At 43.9% G+C, this 27,581-nt stretch overlaps 1 protein-coding gene and 1 long non-coding RNA gene across 4 annotated transcripts; both read left to right on the top strand.

Annotated features, from left to right (window-relative positions):
* The first annotated feature begins 1,291 nt into the window (after positions 1-1,291).
* LOC121602143 lies at positions 1,292-2,144 on the top strand. Its single transcript, XR_006006299.1, has 2 exons — positions 1,292-1,373; positions 2,080-2,144. It is a non-coding gene; the product is annotated as an uncharacterized LOC121602143 (long non-coding RNA).
* A 319-nt stretch (positions 2,145-2,463) lies between these two features.
* Positions 2,464-23,167, top strand: LOC121602141 (ras-like GTP-binding protein Rho1). Of its 3 annotated transcripts, none has more exons than XM_041930903.1 (5): positions 2,464-2,585; positions 8,857-9,017; positions 20,717-20,866; positions 21,422-21,502; positions 21,674-23,167. In XM_041930903.1, the coding sequence occupies exons 1-5, from the start codon at positions 2,546-2,548 to the stop codon at positions 21,863-21,865; spliced, it is 624 nt and encodes a 207-aa protein (XP_041786837.1). In that variant the 5' UTR covers positions 2,464-2,545; the 3' UTR covers positions 21,866-23,167. The 3 variants fall into 3 exon arrangements, with proteins under 3 accessions (XP_041786837.1, XP_041786838.1, XP_041786839.1); XM_041930904.1 differs by lacking the exon at positions 2,464-2,585 and adding an exon at positions 6,457-6,603; XM_041930905.1 differs by lacking the exon at positions 2,464-2,585 and adding an exon at positions 6,647-6,671.
* The last annotated feature ends 4,414 nt before the right edge of the window (positions 23,168-27,581 follow it).

The following is a 27,581-nucleotide window of genomic DNA, read 5'->3' as shown; positions in this document are numbered from 1 at the left end:
CGTCCTCATCGCTGTCAGTGTTAGAGTCGCTCTTGGCATCATCTTCCATACCAACGCACTGCAGGACTGGCACTTTGTGCGTACCGGGCTCCTCGCCAGACGGTTTTGCCACCAGAATGTGCCGCTTTGAGAAACTTTCGCGCCGAAGCAACCTTTCCGGCAATGTTTTTCTTCTTAGATGAATCGTTGACGGTTATGCTTTTGCTACATTTTTCATTGTTGTTGCGGGTGTCGCTGGAATCGCTGTCCAGTTTACGGCTTCGCTTCGCTGGAGAACCATCATCTGCCGACGGATCGCGCTTGGCAGACACGTCTGATGCACTGCCGTCCGAGCGAATCATCATCCATCACGTTAGCATTGCGCTTTTTGCCCGTTTTTTTTCGCACCGTTTCTTCTCCGCTCGTGCCGTTTCCTTTTCCTTTCCTTCGCGGTCGGCGTTATTCGCGTTCGAATTGCCATTCACTGGAGTATTTAGACGCAAGACAAGCATATTTGTTCTGTTTTTCTTGTTTTCATCTTTTTTCCACTTCCTGGATTTGGTAGACTGTTTTAGCTTTTGAGTTGGTAGCCCCTTTGCCGGCTTCCTCATGCCTGTCTTTACGCCCAGTGCTACCGGCTTAGGTTCCCCATTTGTAGTAGGGGTATATTTTTTACGATTCTTGTTCTTGCTGCCCATTATTCAACAGCGAGAGCGACCTGCAAGAAAAAGAGAGACTCATACGATTAGCAACACCTTCCACACGAGTAGCCGGCATGGGCGATGAAATGATGGAACATTCTAGTACCTGGTTCTAACCTTTCGGTGGGTTCAATTTATCACAAACTGGTTGATAGGGATTGCACGTACGCGCAAGCCAGCAAAGAGCACGAAAATTACGATCAGAAATTAACACAAGACACAACATTCAGTTTTGGGCACAACTTTTCTGTGCGTGTCCATGAAAGCGCGTTTCGTGAATAACGTAAATACGAACGTGCTGCACGGTTTTGACAGTTCGATTTGTGGAAACGAGTTCCGTTCAATGCTCACCTGTCAGCCATATTGATGACACGTTTGACAGCCATTGACGGTAGGCTTTGCGATTTTATTTCATTGGTAAAATAAAACCAGAGACATATTTTTATTTTTTCTCTTAACATTTTCTTATTCATTTTCTCCATTTTCTTCTTAATAAACCTTTATTTCATTATTTTGCCCAATTGCCATCTGTCATGCTGTGATGGCACTTGGCGCCCGACCCAACCTGCCATTCCACATCGTTCGCTTTCCCGTGTCGTTGTTTTGCTCGGTCGGGTCGACGACGTTTTTCTTTTCAGGAAAAAAGGTGTGTGTGTAAAATCCAAACATAGAATTTCCCAGTCGCTACTGAAGGTGATAAAACAAACTTGCTGCACGGTTTGGGCGGCCTCGATTGAATCGGGCAATACAGAAGTGCAACTGTTTTCATCCCCATTCTGTCCCCCAAAGAAAGGCACACGATCCGCAGTAGTTTTCTTCCCGAACGGTAGGAGTGACCGTGGCAACCAGAGCGCCCAAAACATACCACAAGACTAAGAACCGCCCAGAACCCGATCGTTCCCACCTTCCCTCTAGTGTCGCGTTGGGAAAGTGAATGGTTTAGTTTTTCTCCCGTAAATGAATCCCACCCGTTGTTGCAGGGGGAGAACGGGAAAAGTGCACCGTCATATTCTATTTCGCATTAACCTGCCCTAGGAAGGCATATTATTATTCATAAAATCACAGCACACATACACACAACAACATATAGGGCACCTCTTTGGTGGGCGGCCCTTCAATACCTTCACCCCCTTCCATGCCATGTGCTGAGTGTGCTCTGAGCAACGGCAAGTTTTCCCGGAGTGAAAAAAGCCATTTTCCTGCCCACTAGACCCATTTGGCATGGTCGCGATAGAGCTTCTTTAGCATTCTGTTCTAGCAGCGGATCTTGTTTTTATTGGCTCTGTTACCGAAGTTACAGCTGAAAAGTGGTGCCTTCTTTCCCTTTGTATTTATTTTTTTCCTGTTTTCTGTTACTACATCACCACCCCCTCGTTTTTTCTCTCTTTCGCTTCAGCAGTGCGGAAAAGCTGAAACCAGACACCACACACACACACATACATACAAACAGATACATTTTACTCACAAACGCCCATACGCACCGCCGGGAGGAGGCAAGCGGCCAGTCAGCCAGCCAGCCAGACAAACGAACAAACCGAAACCCTTGGCGTGCGACGCAAAGCAGCAAAGGGCAGCGCGCAAATACGTCACCTCATCATCATCATCATCATCTCGATCATCGCTCGGCATCAGCGGCAGCTGTAACTCTGGTCGGACCGTTACATTAAAATAGTGTGTTTTTTGTTGCTAGTGAAAAGAGTCGTGCCGCCGCCGTCGTCGTCGTCGTCGTCGTCGTCCAGCCGCAAAAACACAAAGCACACACCTGCGCGAAGCACTTGAAAACGCGAAGAAGAAGAGAGAAAAGAGAAAAAAGGTACATCCATTGTGCAGTGTTTTGTTTCATGTGTGGTGTAAGGAGATAAGTAATGTGGTGTCTTTCATGCGTCTCTTCTCCAACTAATTCAGGTATTATTTGTTTTCATCTGTAATCTACTACTGTTTGCATTTCGTTTTAGAGCACCCCCTCCCCTTTCCCTCGTCCCAAACCCTTGCTTTGTAGCTCCCATCACCAGTGTGTGTGTGTGTGTTGTGTGTCTGGTTACATCTTTCTTCTCAGCGCTCGCAATTGCGCGATGTCTTAATCATCGGATGAAATTCCTTCCCTATCGCATGCCGATGTTGTTAGTTCCCCCGTGTTTCAATCAGCCCACCACCACCCACCCCCCGATCCCAGTGCTGCAGCTGCAGCTACAGTTTAGATTCCTCTTTTCTCCTCCCCGGAAAGGAGCGAAACCTGCTTTGTCACCCTTTTCCTGCTTGTTTTGTTTAGTTTCATGTGTGTGTTTTAGAAGCTTAGCACTAGTCTGTGTCTCTGTTAGTTGTGTTTTCTTCGCCTCTAGCTTTCTCTATGCCTGCTTAGATAGGCAACACACTATGCAAACGCCATCCACACACACACACACCGAATGCATTTTGTCTCACCTTCGCAATGATTCCCTTTTTGGGAGCTTAGTGTACAGGTGATAAGTGTGAATTGAAGTGTGTGTGGGTGTGTGTGTGTGATTTTCTTCAAGTGAGAAGAAACTTAAAAACCCGTAACCAGCAACAACAACAACACACCACCCTTTTTATCGGTGTTTTCCCTACGAGAACAATGCCGTTCCGGGTTTGCCCGATGATACAAGGGGAAGGGAATCGAAGACGGCCGTCTCATGCGTGTTCCCGTTGTTGTTCGGTTGTGTAGTGCGTTCGAATGTTTCCATAGCAGCCGCCAGCATGGAATACACCACCCACTCGCGAACACGCACCCCACTCCACATTGCACGGGCAAACACACACCAACTAGACCAGCATATTGTGGGTGGGTGCTGGTGGGTGGTGCATTGTGGCGTTATGCTACGTCCATCCTAGAAGAGAAGCGGTACCATATGAATGCGTTTGCGTTGTGCGTCTCACAGAAACGTCCAGCTTTCAACGCGGCCGCATGGGTAGATGGTGAACCTTCCATTTATCTTCGTGGTGCGTGGTGCCTCGTGGAGGATCAGAACGATGAGGCGATGGTGGTTATCCAGTCGGAACTGGATCAAACTCGCTCCAATTGCTTTTGGGAATGGGTTCTCGCGTTCCGCATTGATAGCAACACGCCGAGACAACCAAGACGAGCGGCGTGTGTAAGTGTATTAGTGATGGGAAAAATGGATTCAGTTTGTTGGAATCGATTCCGGCTAGCTCCGAAGTTTTCTGAATTCGAATCCGGATAGTAGGTCCGGAATCAGTTTCCGAAATCGTCTCTGTAATCGGCTTCGGAATCGGCTTCGGAACCGAATCGATTCTGGAGTCGAAATCGGCTCCGGAATCGGAATTGACTTCTAAACGGTGTCGGTTTCGACATCTGCATAAGAATAGACGTTTTTTGGGTCCAATGATGTTAGGTATTAATAGCCGCAAAGAATCAAAACTTATTTGTAAACGATACATTCGTATACAGATTCTCGAACTGATTTTGCTTCTGAAACTTCTTATTTAAGAACTGATTATCATTCCGGAATTAAATCCATTTCTGGAGTCAATCTTGATTCTCTAACCGGGGCAAATTGCGCTTTCCAGGTCAATTCCGATTTTGAAACCGATTCTGATTCCGGAGCCGATTCCGGAGTCGACTTCGAAATCGGCACCAGAGTCGACATCCAGAACTGGCTCCGGTTTTTACTCCGGAATCGGCCCCAGAGTCAACTCCGGAATTGTGCTAGAGTACGGATCGGCTCCCGGAATCGGAGTCGGTGGTGTTTGTGCTGCTTCTACATATCCGTACATTTCCAAGACCTCTTGGGGTCCCGCCCCGCGGACATTAATTAGTAGATTGTCAAGCATTGGAGCCAAACTTGACGCTGGGAGTGAAGTTCTGTTTTGTTAAGTTAGACATTTTCGTAAAGTTGTTCCGATTATTTGAACAATGAATCGAAGTTGGGGAGGGAAAATGTGTTTTGCATTGTGTAATTTACAACCTTAGTTACGCATTTAAATATAATTTCTTCTTTTTTTTTTCTGACGCTCATGTAAGGGCTATATAATAAATGATTCATTGCAAATAAAATTACTATAAACACGAAAAGTGCATACACACATGAATGCATAGATTTTATTGGTGAACATGTAACTAATTAGATTTACAAGGTTTTCCAGGGGCTCTCATAGTAGTTCACAGGAAGTGAACTTCATATGATGTAAATTGGACTCTATGGCACCCCTATTTGGACAGGCTTCTTAGAATTTCCTATGGATTTGTCCAATAAGTGTACTATAGAGTCCAATTTCCATTACATTAACCTTTCACGACCAAGGGAATATTTTTCTCTTGAACAAAACTCGTTATTGGGAGTTAAATTGTTATTTATTGATATTTTGTTTGACATTACGTCAAATAAAACATATGTCGATGATGGTAAATATATCTCTGAACGAATACAAAATAAACAACTTATTCGTAGGATTCTCTTACTTTATATTAACTAAGGAATTGTAATGTTATGGTCGCGAAAGAGTTAAGTTCATTTCACGGAAGAAAGAGTCAACAAAGTGTCCCATAGCTATGAGAACTCCTGCAAAACCCTGTAATAATGGTCATTTAGTCTTTAGAACTATCCTATTAGAAACATTTTTATCATCATATTATTGTTTTGGTCTTGTCAGCAATATCTCAAATGCAAAATGTTCTTCGAACGGACATTTTACTTAGGGTTAATAATAGCTATTTAATCAATGGAAAGACAAAGGGTTGTTGTACATAATTATGGTATTTTTTCTGAAATGATGATTTTGTTGTCACGTTTTTTTTCTCTGAACATTATTTTGAAAATCTATTCGTACACCTATACGCTATAGGTTACCTGTACTTATTAAAAATCTTTTATTTAAACCACTCCAAAGCATGATGCAAGATGTCGAGTCTAATCTAGATGCCTGATAACATGTACACACACCATTGCTGTTATTCATGCATGCTTTTTTCGTCTGTGAAATTGTTAAGTGTCCTTCACAATGCGTTTGTTGGCAGTAACAACACCTCCACTTCGCTGTATTCAACCGTTCATCCATCATCTTGCTATGTGGTGGTTCATTATCTGTATAATTTTTTGTTTGCCGTTGCTGTATGGTAGCTTCCTATCTGAAAATGGTATTTAGACAACAAAACACACACACTCATGGTTCTGATTAGGGAGACAATTTATAGTTCCCGAAGTTAGGGCTTTTGACAGTTTCATCCCTTTGAAGAAAACAGAAGCATATAAATATGATCTTTAATATGATTGGAATAGATATAAATGTGTTAAAAAGAAGAAAGGGATAGGGACATAATTAGATTTTGCTTGTTTTTAAACCCTATCAGGGAAATTATACTCAGTTTTCAATGCTCGCTCTCGTTATGTGATAATCTCCTAATAACAACAACTATGTTCTTCCTCCACTGTATTTTCTGGTCGAAAGATGTGATAACAGATCATCATTATTATGCCTTTTCGTAGAACTGCCAACCTAAGACAACTGATGATGGATGAATGGTTTTATATAAAAACAAAGTTCCCTCTATCCAATCGCGTCACGCTGGGAATGAAAATGAAAGGAACATATTTTTGCCGGCGAATGTCCAACGGAACATTTGAATTCGTTCGTTAAACAGCTGTGTAGTGGTTTCGTTAAGAGAGAAAAACTGGACGAAACCCTAACGTCACCAACCTCGGGTTCCGCCGGGTCCGTTGTGTGTGCGTATGTGTACGAGCGCATACCGTACGTGTGTGTGCGCGTATTGGTGAAGCAGCAACAGCGCCTACTTTTTAGCTTCGAGAAAAAGCTCCACTCCCCGTGTTTGTCCAGTCTCGTCGTCGTCTTCGTCGTGTGTCAGTCGTCATCGTCAGTTTTAGTGTGTGGTGCTTACGTGAAAAGAAGCAAACTCTCCTCCTTCCAACTAAAGAAAAGGGTGCAACGAGTGAGTCAATTTTGTTCCTTGCGCGTGCAAATTTTGCCATCATCTCCGTTGTAGGTGAAGCACATACGGTACGACGAGTTTTCTGGTGTGTGATGCCGTGGCATTAGCTCTGCAACCCAGGGGCCGTGTGCGTGTCCCTCCCTCTATCGGTTTCGGTGGTTTGCTCTTGCTGGTTAGACCTTGAAGACAGCGGCGGCGGCCGACTTCCCCCTATCTCCTGTTGCCAGTTTCCCATTTGGAATTGGACACAAAACCCCCGGGCAAAGAGGGACCATTTTTCCCCCAACAACAACCGAGCAGCCGTAGCAGAGCACACACACACCTCAAGCACACACGCACAGTCGGTTTTCCGAGAAGCGCAACAGCGAAAAAGATTTTAATCTTAGCTTACTCATCTACTACCACACTTTTACCATCTCTTGCTAATTCGTCTGTGAACGTTTCTTCTTTCTTTCTTTCTTTTTCATGGAAATCATCATCTTGCTGCTGCTGCTGCTGCTGCTACTTCCTCTCTCTTGCTCTGTGCGCGCCCCAACGCTCATCGATATGTGGTGTGTGCTGAAAATAAATCATCCCCGAACGCCGCGGATCATTGCCGTGTCTCGTCTGCCTTTGACCGCCGCTCCCTGTCGGCCGCCCTTCTTGACACACCCTTGCTGCGTGCGCGCTCGCCCGTCCACGGATGTTCCGCACCGATCGGGACGCAAACGGTGACCGACGGCGATCTGCAATGGGACCTTGCTGGACATCGCGGAAAATCACCGGATGTGTCGTTCTTCACCACCACCGTCATCATCATCGTCGCCTTCGCTTTGTGTGCACGAAAAAAAAACGTAACTTGCGGAATCGTTGGGGGGTGATGTGATGCCGATATTTCTTGCGCTCTGTGCATCCCTTTTCTTGACCCGCCGTCTCACCCGATCGCGAACGGGTCATCTTGGGCTCCTGTTACCGTATGTGTATGTGTGTGCGTACGTGGTGATCGTGTGCGCTTGTGTGTATGTGTGTGCATAACGTTCGTCCTGTGTGCGCGCGCTTTTACGCTGGTGATTGTACAAAAAACGTGTGTATGTGTGTGAAAACGGTCCACAAAAAAAAATTGTCTCATTATTCACATTCTTGTGAATACGACGCAATGGAAATCTACATAAAAAATACGGAAACATTATGCAAAATTAATGCTGCATGCAAAAAAAAACAAATGAAAAATTAACCGTCTCTCAATGGCCACACGACGGTGCGACACGAACGCGCGCCCGCGACATTCCGCGATCGCCATGATGATTGTCTCAAAATTCCACCGATGACGATATCGCTCCCTTCTTGCGCTCGCGTATGTGTGTGTGATGCTTCCGGTGCCATTGTGTGTATGGTGTACGCGTTTACGCCTATGGAAATTTTGAAATGCTACACTTGAACGGTGTATCTGTGTGTGTGTTGTGTGTGTGTGCGCGCGCGTGTGCGGCAAACGCCTTGTTGCCCGTCCTGTGTATTGGTCCGGTCGTGTGCGCGTTGTGTGCGTGTGGTTGGTTTCTTTGGTGTGGAAATTCGTCCCCTCCGGTCCGATAATCTTAATGAAACAACGACGCAACAATCTTTTTTTCTCTTTAAAACCATCATCCCATCGCGACACCATCATCTACGACCGTGTGCGTAAAACTGTGCGCCGTGCGGTTGTGTGTGATTGTGTGCGTGTGCGCGCGCCCTTCGTCAAACGGTTGCTTCGCTTGTAACGTCCGTGCCGTGTCTGTCTCGCTCTATCTCTGCTGCTCCCATCATACGCACGCATACACACTCAAACCCGTTGGCTCATCGTCGACGACGTCGACGCGCTCCCGCTCTGTTTGCCCGTGTTTTCTCTTTCCTTTGGGTGCGGATTTCGCTGCGTTTCGAACGTGTGTACTTCTTGCTTGGAATATTTTCGCGTCTTCCAACGACCCGCGTCCGGATTTGTGTTGGTGGTGGTGCTGGTGATACCCTTCTACCGTCGTCCGGGGGCTATCTCTTGCGTGGCGTATCATCGTCATCGTCGACATCGTTCCTGCCGCTGGTCTGGTGCTGTCCGGTGTGTCCGTAAATCGTCTTTATTCCCGGCAACGGTTGCCGCCCGACGCGTGTGTTGGCGAATGGGTGAAATCAAATTTGTGTGACATCCACCAACACGCCACCATTGTGCCAACAACAAACACTGGCCGGAACCGCGTCCCGCAATTTGGACACATACGCACGTACACACCCGCAAACAACCAACAGAACCAATGGCTGCTATAAGGAAAAAGCTTGTGATCGTCGGCGATGGTGCCTGCGGTAAAACCTGTCTGCTGATCGTCTTCAGCAAGGATCAGTTCCCGGAGGTGTACGTGCCGACCGTGTTCGAAAACTACGTGGCCGACATCGAAGTCGACGGCAAGCAGGTGAGTCATACTACCCCAATTCCACCACCTACCTTCTGTGTTTGCTCCTTTCGTTGTTCGATACCCCCTTCAGCACGGACGGCGGGGGCTCATGTGATCGTTAGCAGCGGTGGGGGTCAGCTCGGGGAGTCTTAATGGGAACGATTTATCAGCTTTATTGTTGTGTGAGGTTCTCACACACTGCCACAGCTAAATTAATTGCTGTAAATTCAAGCTTTTCGTTCGTTTTTGGGGAAACGAAACTGCACAACAGCTCGCTCCGATGTGGCTGAATTGTAGAAATCAAGGAGCTAATTTTTGATTATCTTGCAGCGAATGTTGGATTGGTTATCTACAGGGTGGGACAGGATGAATCTGAAGTACTTTTCTATTAATTATGCCCTGAACTTGCATGTAATGCTTATTTGTTGCGTCAGTTGACCACAGTTTATTGCATAAAACAGTTCTTACACGATCTTTGTACAAAATGTACTCCAGCTACCGGATAGTGTTAATATTGTATCGCTCAATAGCGTTTATTGGCCTGTAAGTCTCGTGGTACAGTCGTCAACGTGAACTACTCAGTAACATTCCTGTCATGGGTTCTAGCCTAGAATGGACCGTCCCCCCGCAGCAAGGATGGGCTATTCAGCTGCGTGGTTGATGAATTAAGTCTCAAAAGCCTGTATAGGCCGGCATATGTCCGCGTTAGGACATTATGCCAAATACAAGAAGGAGAAGTATCAAACCAATCGATTTATTTTGGAATTGGTACTCAAAATCGATTTTTATTATATATAAACCTTTTAGTAAACCTAAAGTTTCAATGGTTTTGGCCAACGTCTCTATGCGAATCTAAAAGCTGCCCAACACCATGGATGCATCGTTACATTTAATATGTCGTTTTTAAGTTACTTCGTTTATCCGTTTCACTGTTCGATTTGGGCATAAATTTAAACAAAACTGCAATACATCAAGACACCAAGTTGTGTGAACTGCTCTGTAGTTATAGAGCGAATTAGAGCCATGAAATGGAACTGTAGATTTCAATGATTTGTTCTAATCCTTCATTTTTATTTGCATAAATTAATATAAACATAACAAAGCGAGAAATGCATTCTTACATAACGGAGCGGTGTAAGAAAAAATAATAATAAATGAATTGAATGCACAATGGAATGTGATACATTTAAAAAAGCTGCAATATATTTACTAAATCAACTACTATTCATTAAATATAAACAATTAATAGCAATATCGCAAATTACTTATGGTAATTCATCATTTAATTTAGCGTTGTGAGGCTGGTTTTATGCAGTATTTGTAGAAAAAGAACAGCGGGGACCATTTATATCCTTTAAACATGAAATTAACCACCAACCATGTTTTATTGCTTACCTTTCTCATAAACCATTCAGTTTTATTTTCCACCAACAATATTGTTATAGGTAGCCCCCCATCAAATAGTGATACTTAACAACAGCATATATTATGTTTCGTTTGCATTAGAAGCAAACGGTTGAAATTATGCAGCTGCAGAGCAGAGTAGGGGGGAGGTTACATGATGTTTCCCCCTTTGCTATCCTTCGCCTATGTGCAAATTAAGAAGGCAAACGAACCTGCCACATCATACGCACACACACACACACACACACGCCTCATGTGCACACAGTAGTGGGGACAGCAATATTTCTGTGGGACACAAAACTCCATACGTTCGTTTAAAGTCGCCAGCAGAAGGAGCGGGATAGAAAGAGAGAGAGAGCCGGTGAGAGACGTCCCCATCATTCGTCTTTTCGTTGGAGGCCAAATAAACGCCTAGGAGCGCGGCATTTGGCGAAAGGAAAATGGCGAAAAGGGACGAAAGTTCATCCGCTGCTGTGGTGGCGGTCGTCCCCCGGCCTACCAGTAGTAGAGCAGAAAAGAAAAAGGCAGCAGCAACACAAGACACAAGAGCAGGGTGCGTTTTCGTATAAACAAACACCACTTGGCTGGCTAGCTGGCTGGGTCTGGGCCGGTTGGAACGTCGCACACATACCATGCCATGGGGGATGGCAAGAACGTCGGTGGACCATGTCGTCGTCGTCCCCCTGGATGAAGTTATCCCCTCAAGGGTGTGTTTTATGCGAGCGTGCGGGGATCAAGAACACGATGGAGTAGCATTTTTGCTTGCCTTTGCTTTTCCTTTGCTGGCCCGAGCGCAGAAAAAGGGCAGAAGAGGAGCGCACACGTTAACATTAACCGCTTTCCGACGATCCAACAACACTCGATCTGCTGTTGCCGCCGGTACGAAGAAGCGCCTGTGTAACATTCATTTCGTTCTAAGAAATGTAAAACTATGTTGCACACACACTCTCTCTCTCTACGCTGGCAAATGTTGGAAAACAGTGTTAAAATATTTTGCTAACTAGGCACGCAGCTACCCGGATTGAAGTCCGAGGCATTCAAATTGCCCATGCTTAGAACCAATTGATCTTCATAGCTCCTTCCTCTCCTTCGCAGACGCTTTGAAAACATCATCACCCCAACGGGGACGGGGCCATAACTTCTTTCCACCAGCCATCAGCATGCCGCAAAAAGTGTGTACCCCTTTTCCGTCTTACTCCTCGAGACGAGGCACGCGAGAGTGAGAGTTTTATGGAGTTTTTATGATGGAACGGCGTCGGAGCAAGAATAGCACAACGCAGACGACGCGCGCACACCGCGATCCACACATGTCTGTCCACACTTGGCCTCGTTAGCGGGTGCTTGCTTTGGTTGGGGAGGCCCCCATGATGCTAAAGTGCGGAAAAGACTCTCTTCCTGTTTGCTGCTTCGGCCATGCTGGCTGGCTGCATATTCTTCGACGCTCACAAGCTCTGCTGGCTCGTGTGATGATCGCGAAAGGATCATGGAAAGTAGAAGTGTTCTTTTGTGAGGAAGGAACACACTCGAGCACTGGGTTTTGTTAGGAGATTATTAACATTTACAAGGAACCTGTTATTGCTGCATGGTTTGCTGCTGCGGTTTGCAATTCTGGCAGAATTGAAGATAGTTTGCACATCCCGTAGCAGTTTGCAACCAATTTGATTGTTATGTGATCAGCTTTGGTGCATAAAACATGTACTACATTTGATTGTTCTATTAAATTAGGGTTTACAATTGGAACATGGTAGATATATCTTGTTAAATGTTTTCTATTTTATTGTCAATATTTTAATGTTTCATATTTTCGAGCTCTCCGGTCGGGGGAGAGCTACTGGAAGAGTAAAAAGGCTCATCCAAAAAAATACTCAACATCGTGTGTCGCGGCGTTTCCCTTTCCTTTTTTCCGGTCACTCGATGGGGGACGTTGTATTGTAAACCTCATTTTGGTCAAAACTTTTAATGGCGAACGTTTTGTGTTGGTTCTTTTCCTTTTGTTTTGCGCAAGACACGGCGGACGCGTTCCCCTTGTCGAGAGTTAGTTCAACTTACTAATTAAAGTTGTGTACTGTTGTCTTTTCTTGTGCCGTCTGTTTTATCACCATTTCGTTTTTCCTCTGTTTGTGGCCCGTTTCTTTAGCCACATAGTTTCCTGTTCAATTCCGGATTTTTCCTTCCAGTTGTGGCTTTGTTTTATTTCGGTTGATTCCGTGCTGCTCCAATGGTTGAATCAATTTTTTTTTATTGTTGTGATGCAGCAAAAAAAGTTTTTTTTAGTTATCAAATGCTACATATATTTCAAATGCTATATGATGAATACAAAATGTACAAAGCCAGGAAACTAATTAACAAACAATCTCTTACAATATTCTTGCTGTGTTGTGTTTATCAAACAATCGGTTATCCATCAATGACTTTATCAATGCTGCATAAACAACGATTTCATAACAAAAAGTTCGTTCATTAGTCTTAATTGCAAAACGGACTGAGGCATGCATTCTAATTTCGACTTAAATTGCTCATCAATTTAAAGCTCTATTTGGAATGGCTTCCGTTCTATTTTTTGTGCCGTGATGATGAATCGTCTGGAATGGAATGTCCGTGCGTGGATTGCTTTTTGTTATTGTTGTTCTTGGCAGCTGGCCAAGAGATTGAACGGATTTGATGGCTTTGATATGCTCGCACAAATTTACTTCAGAAATCATCCCTCCACCATTTTACACTGTAGCTGTTTGCTTTGTATATCGCGATTTTGCGATGAACATTTTTGTACGTATTATATACCGGCATATAATATTCCACGATTTTTTCCGTGACGAAACATAATTTATAAAATGCGCAACAGCCGGCCAATTCATCGATCATCATGTAGCCGTGTGGTGTGCATACCTTCCAAAAGCATACCACCGTGTAGCTAAACCGACACAAACACACGCAAAAGGAGCACACCAACCGACCGACACATGCCTACCGGACACCATCTCTCCCGATGGCCATTTTATCCCAAATGCACAAACAACGACCACAAGCGGCTGCTGCTGCTGCGGCTCTGGACCGCACGCGCGCGCACACCCGTTTTGCGCTCGCTCATGGTCAATATTTATATGATTGAAACGCAAAATTTCAAACTCTCACCACACATTGCTGCATGCATTCCGTTGGTCGAAGGAGGAGATGGGGGTTAGCGGGAGAAATATGGTCGAGAGCGCGCGGTATGTGTGGTTCTTATTTAAATGGTTTGTTGGCTTTGCTTTGCAGCAGCAACGCGTTCTTGTACGATCAGTCACCACCACCATCCACACTGCCCTTTTTCAGACGTCGATTTGCTGCACTCAAAAATCGCGAATACCTGCGAATCCTGTTGCCTGCCGTGTGTGTTGCGTGTTCGCGCGCCAAGTTCCTCTGTGTCAGGCGTCAATCAAAATCTGGTTTTCCAAATCTCCCCGCCACGCGCTGCTTACCCTCCATGGCTCTTTGGCTAGAACTACGCGGGGCCACCATGGTCTTCAGACGTTTCCCCAGCAAAGCCATTCCCCATTCTACTTTGAGCATACATCTCGGCGGCTCCACCAAACGAAATGAGATGAGTGGGGAGTGGAGGACCACATGACACAAAATGCCGTTTTCAGATCATTTGTCTTCTTTAAAAATACGCTACAAACGGTGCTATGAAATATTTCATAATTTAGATTTAGATTTCTTTCTAAAATTTGAAGATTTATTATAAAATTTTACACTACTTTCCGGTTCGTTCAGTTCAATGTGAACAGTATTATTCAAAACTTCCAAGATGTTTTTCAACAGCTGTCATTATTTGTGACAGCTGGGCTGTTGAAAAAAACCTCTTGCAATTGTTGAATAATGACGTTCACATTAGAAACTGATCCGGAAAACAGTGTAATAAGCAAACTGAGTCAGTTTCATTCAGTGTTTTATGAATTGCAAAACCATTTTTAAGTAAAACACATTAAAAAATGCAACTAAAAAGAACACCACAAAAGGTCTCTTTACTTGAGAATAGTAGTCAAGTAAAATATTTGGAGCTTTTTTTTCAAACCTTTCACTGCAAGCAATAGACGGGGAAGGTTTGCTCTCCTCATGTTGCAAATTGTTGAAATTCCTATGCCATTAGGTCACCGCGATTTCTTTATAAGGGAGCCTTACGACGCGGAAACGATCGTTTGCTTTTTTGCTTCCCTTTATTTTACCTCTTTTCAACTCTTCTCGACATTCACATTATACTGTTAGCAATATCGAGAAGCGGTAACAACTCAGGTAGAGGGAGTATCACTTTCGATGATCATTATTTCCCATAAAGAGACTGACCTTTTAACGATCAAGCTATGCAGTGGTAGTAGCTAGCAAACATCGTCGGATAATTGGAGCTTTTTTGGAGCTTCATCAAATTTCTCTCTCAGCTGTTTTCTTTGTTATTATTACTACCGCTGCTTTTGTTTTGATTCCTAAACGCGCGCCTCGGCGTAGAACCTGAAAATTGATCCAATGTCTCATTAGTTTAGCAAGAAGCGCAAGCCAGCCAGCAGCAAACGATGATTGTTCGGGAAGGAATTAAGAAGCTTGCTACCCTTTGGGACCCGGTCAGTGGTACGCGAAATCTCAATCACTTCAGAAGAGCATTAAATAATCGCTCGCTGCCCGTTCGCTGTGACCACCACCCTAAGCACACACGTGGAGCATATTCTTTTCTGCGCGTTGTGTTGGATTGGTGCGGCTTTTGCTAATATGATTTGCTTCCATTTTATAGATGGTCGGTCTTTCTCACGTGTACTATTTTTAGCCTGACTCTGACGAACCTGTGGTGTTTCCGTTGAGAGACGCGGAGGATGGCAGCCCCTGGAGCAGCAGCAGAGCATGTCTGTCAATTCTCCATGACGTTGTTGCTGAATGTTCCATTTTTGATTCAGGAGTTTCGGATGATTCGAACCGAACCTTCTATCCATTCGAACATTCTGTATTCTGGCTGGAATGTTTTTGGACACTATCCGGCGTCGGGATGTACGCGTGTTAACCCTTTTATGGACGTTGCTAAAAGGGATCAATCGAAGCGAAGGTTGTGAAAGGTGAATGCCACAGGGCGGCACCGTAAGGATTTACCATATTTCTATTTCTGGGACTGTATTAAAATAAATCGTCCTCCTAATAATAGAAAAAGAGAGAAAGGATACGTGGACTTGAAAATTGCAACATTTTGCGAACCCTTTGCGAATGTTCTCGAAAAGGTAGAATAGTAGGTACTTCACACAAACACACACTCACGCAAGATATATTAATCATATATTAGAGTTTAAAAAAAGTGCTTTTGAAGATTGAATCATGTACACAAAGTACTCACATAGCTCATTTACAATATACGATCGTATCCAGTTGCCCTTTCGGCTCTCTTAGTGGGATGTGGTGCTGAAACGGATGATGTCAGCTTTATTTTACGGAGGTTAGAAGATGAGAACTGACCCTGACAGGCGGCGCGCTCTCTACACCTTGCTTCTTTTTTTCGTACGCGTCGAGACGAACGGTCGATGCAAAAGGTGAATAATAAAACTCCCTCCATTTTATAGTTGTTAGGGAAAGCTTCACATATCGCTGCCATCGCCAACCGGATTACATTGTCCGGGTTTGCTTGCTGGATATGCAACGACCGGCGGCGGGCGGGGTGATGCTGTGCTTCAACTCGGATCGATTATTCAGCGGCAATTTACATACACACAGACTGGAATAGTGTGAGAGATTTATATCTATAAGCTGCCGTTGATATGCTTCTCGAGAGCTGTATCAGTTTGATTTGATGGGTGAGAGCTTAGAAAATTAAAAAAATATATATTATCGTTTTTTAAGGTAATGGAGGTGCTTTTAAAAGCGCTGCTCGTACAGTTCCCATAGCATTAGACTTCTGATAAATTTGAATGATGCTACATAAAATTTTTACTCTTAGAATTAGATGTCATTCATCAATATATTTTGAAGTTTCATAATTGTTAGCCAGCTGAGCCACTTTTTTTTGCAAGCTAATTCAAAGAAGATATTTTTCAGGTTGATGTATACATCCTGTTGCACTTGAATTTTATTTATTTTGAACCCGACTACGGCATGCCTTATTATTGCCCTCATTCAGGGTCAATGATGTGTGGTACGCCTTGCTCCACACTTCATCCAACCACGTGTTACAATAGTGGTTGGAGCTCGGAATCGTTCCTATCCGATTTCGTGTTCGGAATCAATTCCGAAGCCGATTCTCATGCTGGAATCGATTCTGATTCCGGTGCCGATACCGGAGTTGACTCCGGAATCGATTCTGGATCCAATTCCGGAGCTGACTTCATAATCGATTCCGGAATTAGAATCGGCTCCGGAATCTGAATCGACCTGGGAATCGTAATTTGCTCTGGTAACGGTATCAGAATTGACTCCATAATTGGAATGAGAATCAGTTCTTGATTTGAAATAATACGTTTCAGAAGCGAAATCAGTCTGGAAATCTCCATGAGAATTGATAGCTTACAGTAAAATGTTGATTCTTTGCGCCTATAAATACGTAGTATCATTGGACCCAAACGTCTATGGTTTTGAAGATGCCGAAACCGATTCTGATTTCGAAGCCAATTCTAATTTCTGAAACCAATTGCGATTCTGAAGCCGATTCCGGACCTACTATCCGAAATCGATTCCGACGAAAACTTCATTTTTCTCATCACTAGTTAGCACTAGTTAGTACAAGAATTCCGCTTTGCACAATGTTTTCTTCATAACATTTTGTTAAATTTATTTTCAAATGAATCGAATATAAGTTGGCTATAACAGAAATATAGAAAACGATATATTTGTCTCAATTGTTTTACTAGTTCATAGAAAGGCGTGGCAAAATTGTATGCTTCAACGTATTGTTCCTGGTGATAACGTTATACACACAAATTCCAGTATTGTTAAAATGCAACCAATAATATTTAAAGTTTAATTATTCTAAAAACAACTCTTAAATATTTATTGTTAGAGAAAATCGTAGCCGGCCCGTTCTTACATTGATTTCTCGGGACCCTACTTCCAACTTCTACCTGATCTGATTCTTCTCTTACGATATTCTCTCTTATCAAGGATTAATATTTAAAAGCCAACTCAGATCATGATTATGAACTAGAGAAACTCCATTATGCATTCTGTCAGCAATTAATTGTACAATTGCTTAATTTGTGTTTCCTTTCACTTGTTTGTCATGTTCATCATGTTCCCCATGTTGCCGTTGTTGTTTTTTCTTCGGTGCATTGTCTGCAAGCTGCAGCAACTCGTTATAACAATTTGCCTTTGCATTGTACTGTTCGGTTGAACAAATGAAATGGAAAACATGCCTTTGGGGGAGGCACTATTGCCGACATCATTGGTTTTGGGGCTCGTCGTCTCTCTTTCACTCGCATTGCCGCAAAGACCCTTATAATACTGTGGCTTAATTTTGCAATGCGATGAGAGGCCCACACCAGACCGAAGCAGTGGGCAGCAGCAGCAGTCAGTAGCAACAGCGAACAGCAGCGCAATATACTAGAAGCCGGAAACAATTCTGCAATTAGTCATTGGTTGGTAAAAAGTTGTATCGCTCTTTCTCCATTGTCTCGGCCCCACGGGTCCTTGGACTATGATGATGATGAGATGGTGACCGCTTGAGGGTGAGAGAGCAATATACAATATATACAATCAACCGAACTTCTCGCCCCCATCGCAGAGCACCCTTTGAAGTGGCAGGGAAAGTCCGCGCATAACATTCCTCATCCTCCTCTCCCCCAAGCTATTGTGCAATGCAGCTCTTCATTCAGGTCATGCATTTTCTTGGAATGGGTACTACTGTCACCGAGGCCGTAGACGCAAGCCCAAGCGCGCGCTAGAGTAACAATCCCGCGGGACAGAGGCGGCAGCTGCTACAGCTAAGGTTTCTGTCCGATTCTAGAAAACTGTCGCTTATGGGGACGACGATTCCCTCCTCCCCATCCTTGGGAATGATAAGAAATCTGGTAGTGGAGGTATAACACAAAAAAAAATCCTCCACTCCCTTCGAATACACCACAGTGTATCATCTCTAACATCAGCGCAACATTGCCACCAATACACAGACACACATGCTGCTCAGACGAATGGTATCTCCTCCTCGTGCCTTCAGCTCATCGTACGCGGATAACGCACGCAAACCTTCCCTTCTTATCGCTACCCAATCCAGAGTCAGAGAGGCGCGCATCCTTTCCCACATCTCTTCAGCCGTCACACTCCAGCTTAGAGCCTCTATGACCACCCGTGCGTTGCCACGTTTTTCTTCCCCCCTCCCCAGCCGAACTCTGTACTGTGCTGTAGTAGGTGTAAGGTGTGAAGAATTTATATCACTGCAGCAGGCGGCGACGGCGACGGCGACGAAGACAACAGCAGCAGCATCGACATTCGCGCTGCGGGTGCGCACACGGACGATTCACTGATAAGAGAAAACTCACCGATAACTTTCGTCGTATCAAACGCACACACACATACAGACACACCACCCTCTAATGTTGTCTCATGGCGGGGGTGGCAGAGGGAAAGCGGCGGGGGGCGGCAGGGTGGTTCACACCAACACATTTGTTTGGTGTGCTGCTCTCGCCTCGCGCCCGGTACTGCTGGTGGTGTGCTTTTCTCTTTTTCCACGTCTCCATTCTATCGTGCAGGGCCTCTCTCTCTCTCCATCCCCATCCCCACACACCTACCACATCCACCTGACGTCTTCTGACCTCTGTTGAGTAGGGCTGATGTGAGGGGGCAGCAGGGAGGAGCTATATTATTGCCAACCCTTCGGCGGAGAGATATCGAATTAGTGGCGAATGAGGGCGAAAGACAAATTCCTCCTCCTGCTCCTCCACCTCCTTTTCGCCGCTCGGTGGTGGTTAGGTCGTCGCGTATATATGGGTTTGGGAAACTTCGAGGCAAAAAAAAACAGTGCTTACTCGCGCCCGGCGTAGCCTACTACTGCCTACCATCACCTGGAGAGAGGAACTATTGGGGTATATCACCTTTTTGTAAGTGTGTATGTATATGCGTGCGTCTGTGTGTGTGTGTGTATGTGATGGTGGAAGTTTTGGTGTCAGAGAAAAGGGCAACCTCGTCTCGCCAGTTTCTTCACCACACTCCGCCGCTCGGTTTTCCGCTGGCTGGTAACTAAAAGTTACCAGGGGGAGCAACTGCTAAAGGTGGGGTAACGCTCCCTCGGCATCGTCAATAACGCTAATTTTGCTTTTCACCTATCACGAGACACACACACACACACCAAGGTTTGGGGAGGAAAGAAAAAGCTAAAAACTTCATTGGATTGTGACAATTTACTTAACGCTCCAAAAACCTCCCGAGAGAGATAGAGAGCAAAAGGCTTCAGAAAAATGGGATCGAAAATTAACTTACCAAGTCGAATTTCGAGAATCTCTCAGATTGGCGGTGTGTTGTCCTTTGCACTTTTTCGTTTTCGTTTGCTAGGGCCTTAACACTATCGCTATTTTTCCTCATCGTGTTACTCTGCTGGTCCCCATAAAAAGGTTGGTTAGGTTCATTCAAATAATCAGAAGAAATCAGCCAATCTTAGGTAGCAAGCGGCTCGGTGTCAAATGCATTTCTTTCCGCTTTCGCTAACACACACACACACACACACACACACACACACACACACACACACACACACACACACACACACACACACACACACACACACACACACACACACACACACACACACACATACACACATATACACATATACACATATACACATACACACATACACACACACACACACACACACACACACACACACACACACACACACACACACCACACACACACACACACATCCGTGTTCGATATCTCCTTCGCTGCTCTGCTCAGGTTGCACTTCCATCCAACAATGTTATGATACTTATTTCGTGATCGTCATGATCATCACGACGGCTCCTCCAACCCTCCGGAGTAATCAAACCGCTTTTGAAGGGCTTTGGAATGTGACAGTCCAACAGTTGTGTTTTAAAGCGGAAACAAATATGCAAAAGGGAAGATGATACGTGCGTTGTGACTTTCGCAGCCATTGATTAATAGAAAACAGAGTTTGATACGATAATTGCTCTCAGATGAATTTCCAGTGCTACCCCTTCAGTATCAATAAAAATATAATATTTTATTTTCATCTCTATAATGTGCCGAATTTCCCTTATTAATTTTTTATGACAATCATACATATTACAATCACACAACAGACTTGGAATATAATTCTAATGGTCTTTTTTCTCTCTACTTACTTTTCTATATTTCAGGTTGAGCTGGCACTATGGGATACGGCCGGGCAAGAAGATTACGACAGACTGAGGCCGCTGAGCTACCCAGACACCGATGTTATTCTCATGTGCTTCTCTGTCGATTCACCCGACTCGCTGGAGAACATCCCCGAAAAATGGACCCCTGAGGTAAATATGAGATGTCTTTCAGAACACGCGAAGCTTGAAAAGCTCACAGCAGCTCGTAATTTAAATCCATCCCCAAAGTCAGATGCCACAAAAATAGAGCAGAATTAAATTTAAATTTTCTTGCATGGTTGTTATTTGGCCATTCTCGGCAATTTAGTACGCGCATAGCTGCTCGGTGAGCTTGTTTGCTTTAGCGTGTTTTGTTATCAGTAAACAATTTCCTCTGCGTACGCGGCGAATGAGCAGAGCGGATTCGCCATGACTCACACGCAATCTCAGCAGCTGCGAAGCATGGCGCACGATTCGAGGCGATCATGAGTGAATGAATCATCATTCTATCGGTCTCAAATCAAGCTTGGGGTACTGATGTTTTAGGAAGGAGGAGGGTACACTGTAAACTGGTTTATGTTCAACTTTTGGTGGCATCGCCAAATGAGCATTCGTTCCCGAATGCGTGTATTTAATTAGTTTAAAACTAGTGCAATACGATGTATTACTATGTAGAAAGCGGTAAAACAATATTGATGTTTTTCTTTTTTCTCTTTTTATGTATAGGTAAAACATTTCTGTCCTAATGTACCCATCATCTTAGTCGGCAACAAAAAAGATCTCAGAAATGACCCACACACAATAAAGGTTTGTATATATTCCTGGCAACCTAGCAACTCTCAGCTCCATCCCCTATCACACGTGAACTGTGCGCTAACCGATATCTTTTTTTTTATCTAATCCTCTTCTCGCAAACCCCACAATGTATCCACTCTCCCCACACTCTCGAACACCGATCCACATCCGGCTGTGCTGCAGGAATTGGCTAAAATGAAGCAGGAGCCCGTCAAGCCACAGGAGGGACGTGCGATGGCCGAAAAAATAAATGCTTTCGCTTATTTAGAGTGTTCGGCCAAATCGAAGGAGGGCGTGCGTGAAGTTTTCGAGACTGCTACGAGAGCAGCGTTACAGGTGAAAAAGAAGAAGAAGAGTAAATGTGTTCTGCTCTAAAAGAGCAAAGCCAGCATTGTGCTCCCTATTGCGATGGTGTTTGCGATGGTGGAAAAAAAAACACTACTGAGCCTGTTGAGTAAAGCGAATCGTAAGAGAGGGAGAGCAGACAAGCGACCGAAGAGAGCAGAAAGCGATGCAAACAACGGGAAGCAGCAAGTAGAAGAGCGCAGCATCAGCGTGTGTGTGGTGGAGATGTGGAGGATCGAGAACGGCAGTGGTAGTAGATAGATGGCCCGAGTGGCGCTATAACATTAATCGTTTTGGGAATGGCAAAAGGAAAGTGAAGACGCTAATTCGTAGGTAAAAGCGCCACATCATTACACGCAACAGCAGAAGCCTCAGAGATCGAAGAAAAGAATCCTTTTTTTAGAATGAAAAAGAAACATCTTTCGACCACCTTTCACACAAAGCAGACCAAAAAAGGAGAAAAAATGAAGATAAAAAAAAACAACAAAAGGATAGAACACATACCAATTCAATGCCAGGGATTACAGCCAGGGATTACAAGAAGCCTAGACGGGAGACGGAAAGAGGAGGGAACAGCAGGCAACAGTGAACGTGAACACTAGCTGCGAATAGATCTACTTGGGATGAGTGATGCGCGTCACCTCAGCTCCTTTTTTGTGGTGTGTGAAGAACTACTACTAGAGTTTTCTGCATGCTGGAGAACGTAGCGTAGTCACCGAACGCCTTTTTTAATGTGTGTGTACCTAGCGTAACGCATGCCATGATGATGAAAATGATGATGGAAGAGAATAGAGGATGTGTAAGGCAAAAACGTTTTCACCCGATACCGCCCCCACCCCCGCAAGGGAGGGTTGTTTTGTTATGCAAAAGCAAAAGGAACTGCAGCGTGTTTGCTCTGTTAGGGAATCATTTTACAACAGAACCCAACTAAACACAAAAAAACTTTGTATGCAATGGTGTGTGGACGCAATCAAATCGTCCAACAATCACATGGTGCCGTTGTGTAGTGCACGTATTTTGAAGTGCGGGCCCTATTCGACGGGCCTTGGTTAGAATGTCTGCAGAAGTAGGAAGAGGTCAAGCATCCACATTCGCGCACACCACTGCCCTAGAAAGGTAGTGGAGAAAAGTACGGATAGTTTCTTCAAACGTTCATGTTTCTCATATTTGGTCCCATTTTTCCTGTTTTTATCTACACAACACACACACACCTTCTTAGATACATACATACATGCATATATAAGATGGCATCTACTAGATGTGGTTTTTTTATTATTAACTATTCGGTAAGCGATTAAGTAAATGAGTTGAGTATGCAAAAATCAACAAAAACAACACAAAAAAAACACTTATACGGGATAAAAGCAAAACGTTTCGTAACAAAAACATGAACGACAGAGAAAGCTAGCGCTCATCACAGTCGGAATAGGAGTTTAATTGAAAGGAAGCAAACCACTCCCACACACACACACACAAACCCCTATATATAGAACGTATAATGCAGAAAGGAAGGTTAAGCAGAGATAACACACTCTTATTTTAATAGCCCCAGGAGTGTATGATTCGTTCGTTCGCGATGGCATATTTTTGCTAAAATATCCGAGCAAAAGTTTAAACACACACACACACACACGTCGACAACACCCATCCATGTAGAATGAGATTATGATCAAAAGTACCAAGCCCGGAGAGAAAGGTAAATCAGGCAAATTTAGTTTGACTTGATTTGTAAGCGAGAAGAAGAAAAAAAAACCCTATTGTAACATCTTTGTCGTGTGCATCTTCTCTGCTTTCGATGTTTTAAACAGTCGACCGGGCTTGAATGGAGGCAACATAGCAGACCACCAGAGAAGGATAAAAACCACGCATTACTGTAAACCACGAGCACCTCCTAGCCCCGCGGATCATGAACTCGAAGGCGGCAAAAGGCAGGAAGGAAGTGAATCGGATATTTGGAATCGAATTGTATTCGGTGTGTTTTATATTTAAATCACACTCTCCCTTGTAGCGTAAGTGGGAAAGAATGCGCCCATCGCCGGAAACGCTGCACATTGTTTTGGCAAAGCAGAACTAGCAGGAGAAGTGTTGGTGTGTGTGTGTGTTTTTGAAATGGAAAAAAGTCGCGGGATCGCGCCATGGGATCGCGTTGGAATCGTTTAGTAACGATGATGATTGCAAAACAAAACAAAAAAACAAACAGACACAAATTGAAGTGCATATGCAAAATGAAACACGAAGCATGATGAAAACGGATCGGATCTAGGATAGTAATAGGGTAACACAAATTAGCGCGGAAGAGAGATAGCGAGAGAGAGAGAGAAAGAGAAGGAGAGGAAGAGTCAGAATTTTAAAAAAGAAAGCAGAATAATAAATTCTAACCAATGATAAAAATGAAACCAAACACATACAACACAACATCAATCCGATAATCTTCGTATGAAACATAGCGCGGGGGGGTAATACTGGTGATGGTGGTAGAGGTTGGTGGAGGTAAATGTAGTGATGGCCGCGGTAATTGTTGATGAGATTGTTGAACACATGTTATTTTGTAATACGGAGGAGAAATGGGAAACAACTGTGTCCAACCGTAAACTGTACCACAACTTCTCCATGTGGACGGATGTCTACAGTGTTCTCAAGGATCATATCATATCCCGGATCAGTTTTGCATGCGTTGAATGGATGTGTTGTTTTGTAATGCGAGTTCCCCGAGAGGTGTCATTGCGTCGGAGCCTTCTGCTGACAAGGAAACAGTGAACAGGTGAGTAAAAGTTGTAAGTAGCCCCGTGCACGTACAGAACGCAACATACTGATCGACTTCGTATTATGTTTACTGTTTTTTTTATTTTCTTTTTAGAAGCGAAACGCCTTGTATTTCAACAAAATGCTGTGAAAGAACTGCATTGTTTGGTCGTTAAGGTTATGCGACAAAGCCCTCGGACGATACGAATAGTGAGATATGCTGAAGTAAAACAACGTACGCTCTAACCAATCCCAAAAGCAGGGATGTTATGCACAAAGATGCATATGCACTCCATGTGTGTATGTGTCGGTGAATTAAGTCACGTGCGAACGATCGGATTGATCATGCTCTGAACCCCTTCCCCCCTGTGTACGGGTAGTGTGTGTGATTGTTTGGTGGCATCTGTTTGTTGTGTTGTTCATGTGAGTGTACATGTGGCTGAATCTTCTTGGTATGTTCGTAACACTTTGGGACCGTTCGTGATGTTTACATGTGAGGAAATTTGCGAGTTGTATGCATATGGAGAGTCCCTCCGCACCCTATCTACGGGTAGCACACAATATCCCCCGTCATTGGATAGAAAAAGGCAGGCTAGTAATCATGTCGAAGGCATTGGGTGTGTCACGAGGTCCATCTCTTGCAATGTATGGGTATGTTTTTTTAAATTCTCGTGTCAGTCGATCTGATGGTGATCTACTTTGTGTAGCTTTTCTTGAGACAGCGAAGGAAGCTTAGGGTAGAGAACAAGAAGAGAGAGAGCGCGCAGCAAGAGCAAAAATCGTTCTCAGCAACGTGTTTTTGTAGGAAGTAAGCTCCTACCTACACTAACAACAACAAAAATCGGGTATTTTAGCATCTATTATTAAGTAGTGCATACATTTAGGTGCATTTGTCACAAATGCCGTCATTTGTAATACAACCACTTGCTGTTTATTACCATTTGGTGTGTGTGTGTGTTTGTGTTGTGTGCCCATAGCGTGAAGTGTGTTCCGCCTAACTGTTTCACCTTTCGAATTGGGGCAAATTGGCAAACACTGTATGGTGCCATGGCGTGGCTGGTCGTCTCTGTTTATGTTTTAAGTTTTTGATGCTAGAGTAAATATGTGCATGCTCGTACGTCATTTACCATTAACCCGTGGTAGTGTAGCACAACAGACACCTAGAAGTAACGTTAACCAACCGAAAATCTGTGTACGATACGGATCCTACAAGTGTTCCATCCCGGCATTCATTGTGCAGAGGCAGGCAGAGGCCTGGGCAATAGAATACACTCACAAATATGAAACAACCCTCCCCACCAAACGGTTTTACAATTTCGACGCATATGCCCCCCTCCCCTGAACGCGGGGCAGGATAAGACAGCTTAAACCCACGTCCGGCGTACGGTAAAAATCTCTTTTGAATCATTTTGTTTGAAGCGTATATTGGATGGATAAGCGCCGTCGCACTCTGTAGCCAATCCCATTATTTGGGAGGACAGGTGGAGAAAGGTTTATAGTAGTAGCACGTCGTTTGGACTGAACCACGCAGTCGCTGACGTATACTGATAAACATACACACAAGTGGTGAGCCACTCCTAGAAACTATTATTGAATTACCATTGTTTCTATTTCTACTATTACTACTACTACTACTACTAATCCAAGCCCTATTAACTTACTACTTTTCATATTCGATCTAAAACGGAGTATTCGACGGAGAAGCAGGAGTTGGCATCAGATATACACATACGAACAAATCGATAACGCTTTTTAGATAAAGAGGTAGGCCTTTTACAGAAGCTTTTGAAATTTACCGACACTCGCTCCATCTACTCTCCCGATCGGATGTACATTTGCCCTCACCTGATCGGATGTACAACCTAGCACTCACCACTGTTTTGTTGGACTCTGTATGTTGTGGGGTGTTGTGTGTGTGTGCGTGTACTGACACTCTTGTAATTGATTTTTAAATAACTATGTTACTTTTTTACACTGACGCAAGATAGTTAGGACGAAACTGCTGTAGGGCAGCATAAAAATGCAAAATTGTGCGATTTTATGTTCGATCGATTAGTTAGCAGCGCAGAAAGAACAATTGGTTGATTGAACGTATGATGTTGATTTACCTTCCCTGAATGTTTCATCATTAGCAAATCAAAAGCATAGAGAGCAATTGTTTTTCCTATTTTTTACATATTTGTAATGGACATAATGGATCCATTTGTAGCACACAAGCTGTGTTTCTTTTCTTTCTACCGACTGAGTGCTTTTGATTTTGTCCATTTGTGTCCGGTTATCCGCATGACTCGATGGGGGGGTGTGTATTTGCAAATTACTCACAAACACACACAATCTCGTCCCTCGACCATGTTGCATGATGCTGGGTAACTATTAAGATCATAACAAAACGTAAAAAACATGTAAGTGTGTGTCTGCTTTCGAACACACATACACCAATTACACGATTTGGTTTTCACAATTAAGCCTCATTAATAAGAAGGAGCAGAATGCAAGAGAAGAATAAAAACCCCAACAAATTTATCATTCTTTGCTGTATAGTGCTAATAAGATAATTGAAAAAATAGTAACAAAAAGAGGAAAAAAATGTATAACAGGCAAATCAAAGATTAGCGCGAACATGTGTGGCATGTGATGATGATAATGGGGGTGGTACGTACATAATATACAAAAAGGTTTACAAAGGCATGAAGGTGCAACCAAACGTGTTTGACGCAGAACAACAAGTTCAAACAGGCACGGTTTGAGTACAACTTCTCCGCTGCTGATACTTTTAGTCACTATCAACGCTCGTATCAATTATACAATACAAAAGCTGATAGAGGGGCGGCAGATTAATGATACAATTTGTTGCTGTCGCGGTGCCCGTATCCACCACTACACGATGCCATTTTTTCTTTGCATTAAGCAGATCCATTTTTGAAACAAAAAAAAAAACGCGCTCATGCACGTGCTGAAAAGCACATGCATACTGCTAAAATACATTACACATACCCTTGCATAC

Source organism: Anopheles merus, unplaced genomic scaffold, assembly GCF_017562075.2.
Source record: "Anopheles merus strain MAF unplaced genomic scaffold, AmerM5.1 LNR4000316, whole genome shotgun sequence".
Taxonomy (NCBI): Eukaryota; Metazoa; Arthropoda; class Insecta; order Diptera; family Culicidae; genus Anopheles; species Anopheles merus.
This window is presented reverse-complemented; position numbering and strand designations above follow the sequence as displayed.

What these genes read in the sequence shown, in the direction of transcription:
- LOC121602141 (XM_041930903.1), top strand. Translation starts at nt 2,546, where the DNA reads ATGTGGTGTCTTTCATGCGTCTCTTCTCCAACTAATTCAG. An exon ending in CTCTTCTCCAACTAATTCAG is followed by an intron (nt 2,586 to 8,856) that starts GTATTATTTGTT and finishes AACAACCAACAG; the next exon opens with AACCAATGGCTGCTATAAGG. An exon ending in CCGAAAAATGGACCCCTGAG is followed by an intron (nt 20,867 to 21,421) that starts GTAAATATGAGA and finishes TTTTATGTATAG; the next exon opens with GTAAAACATTTCTGTCCTAA.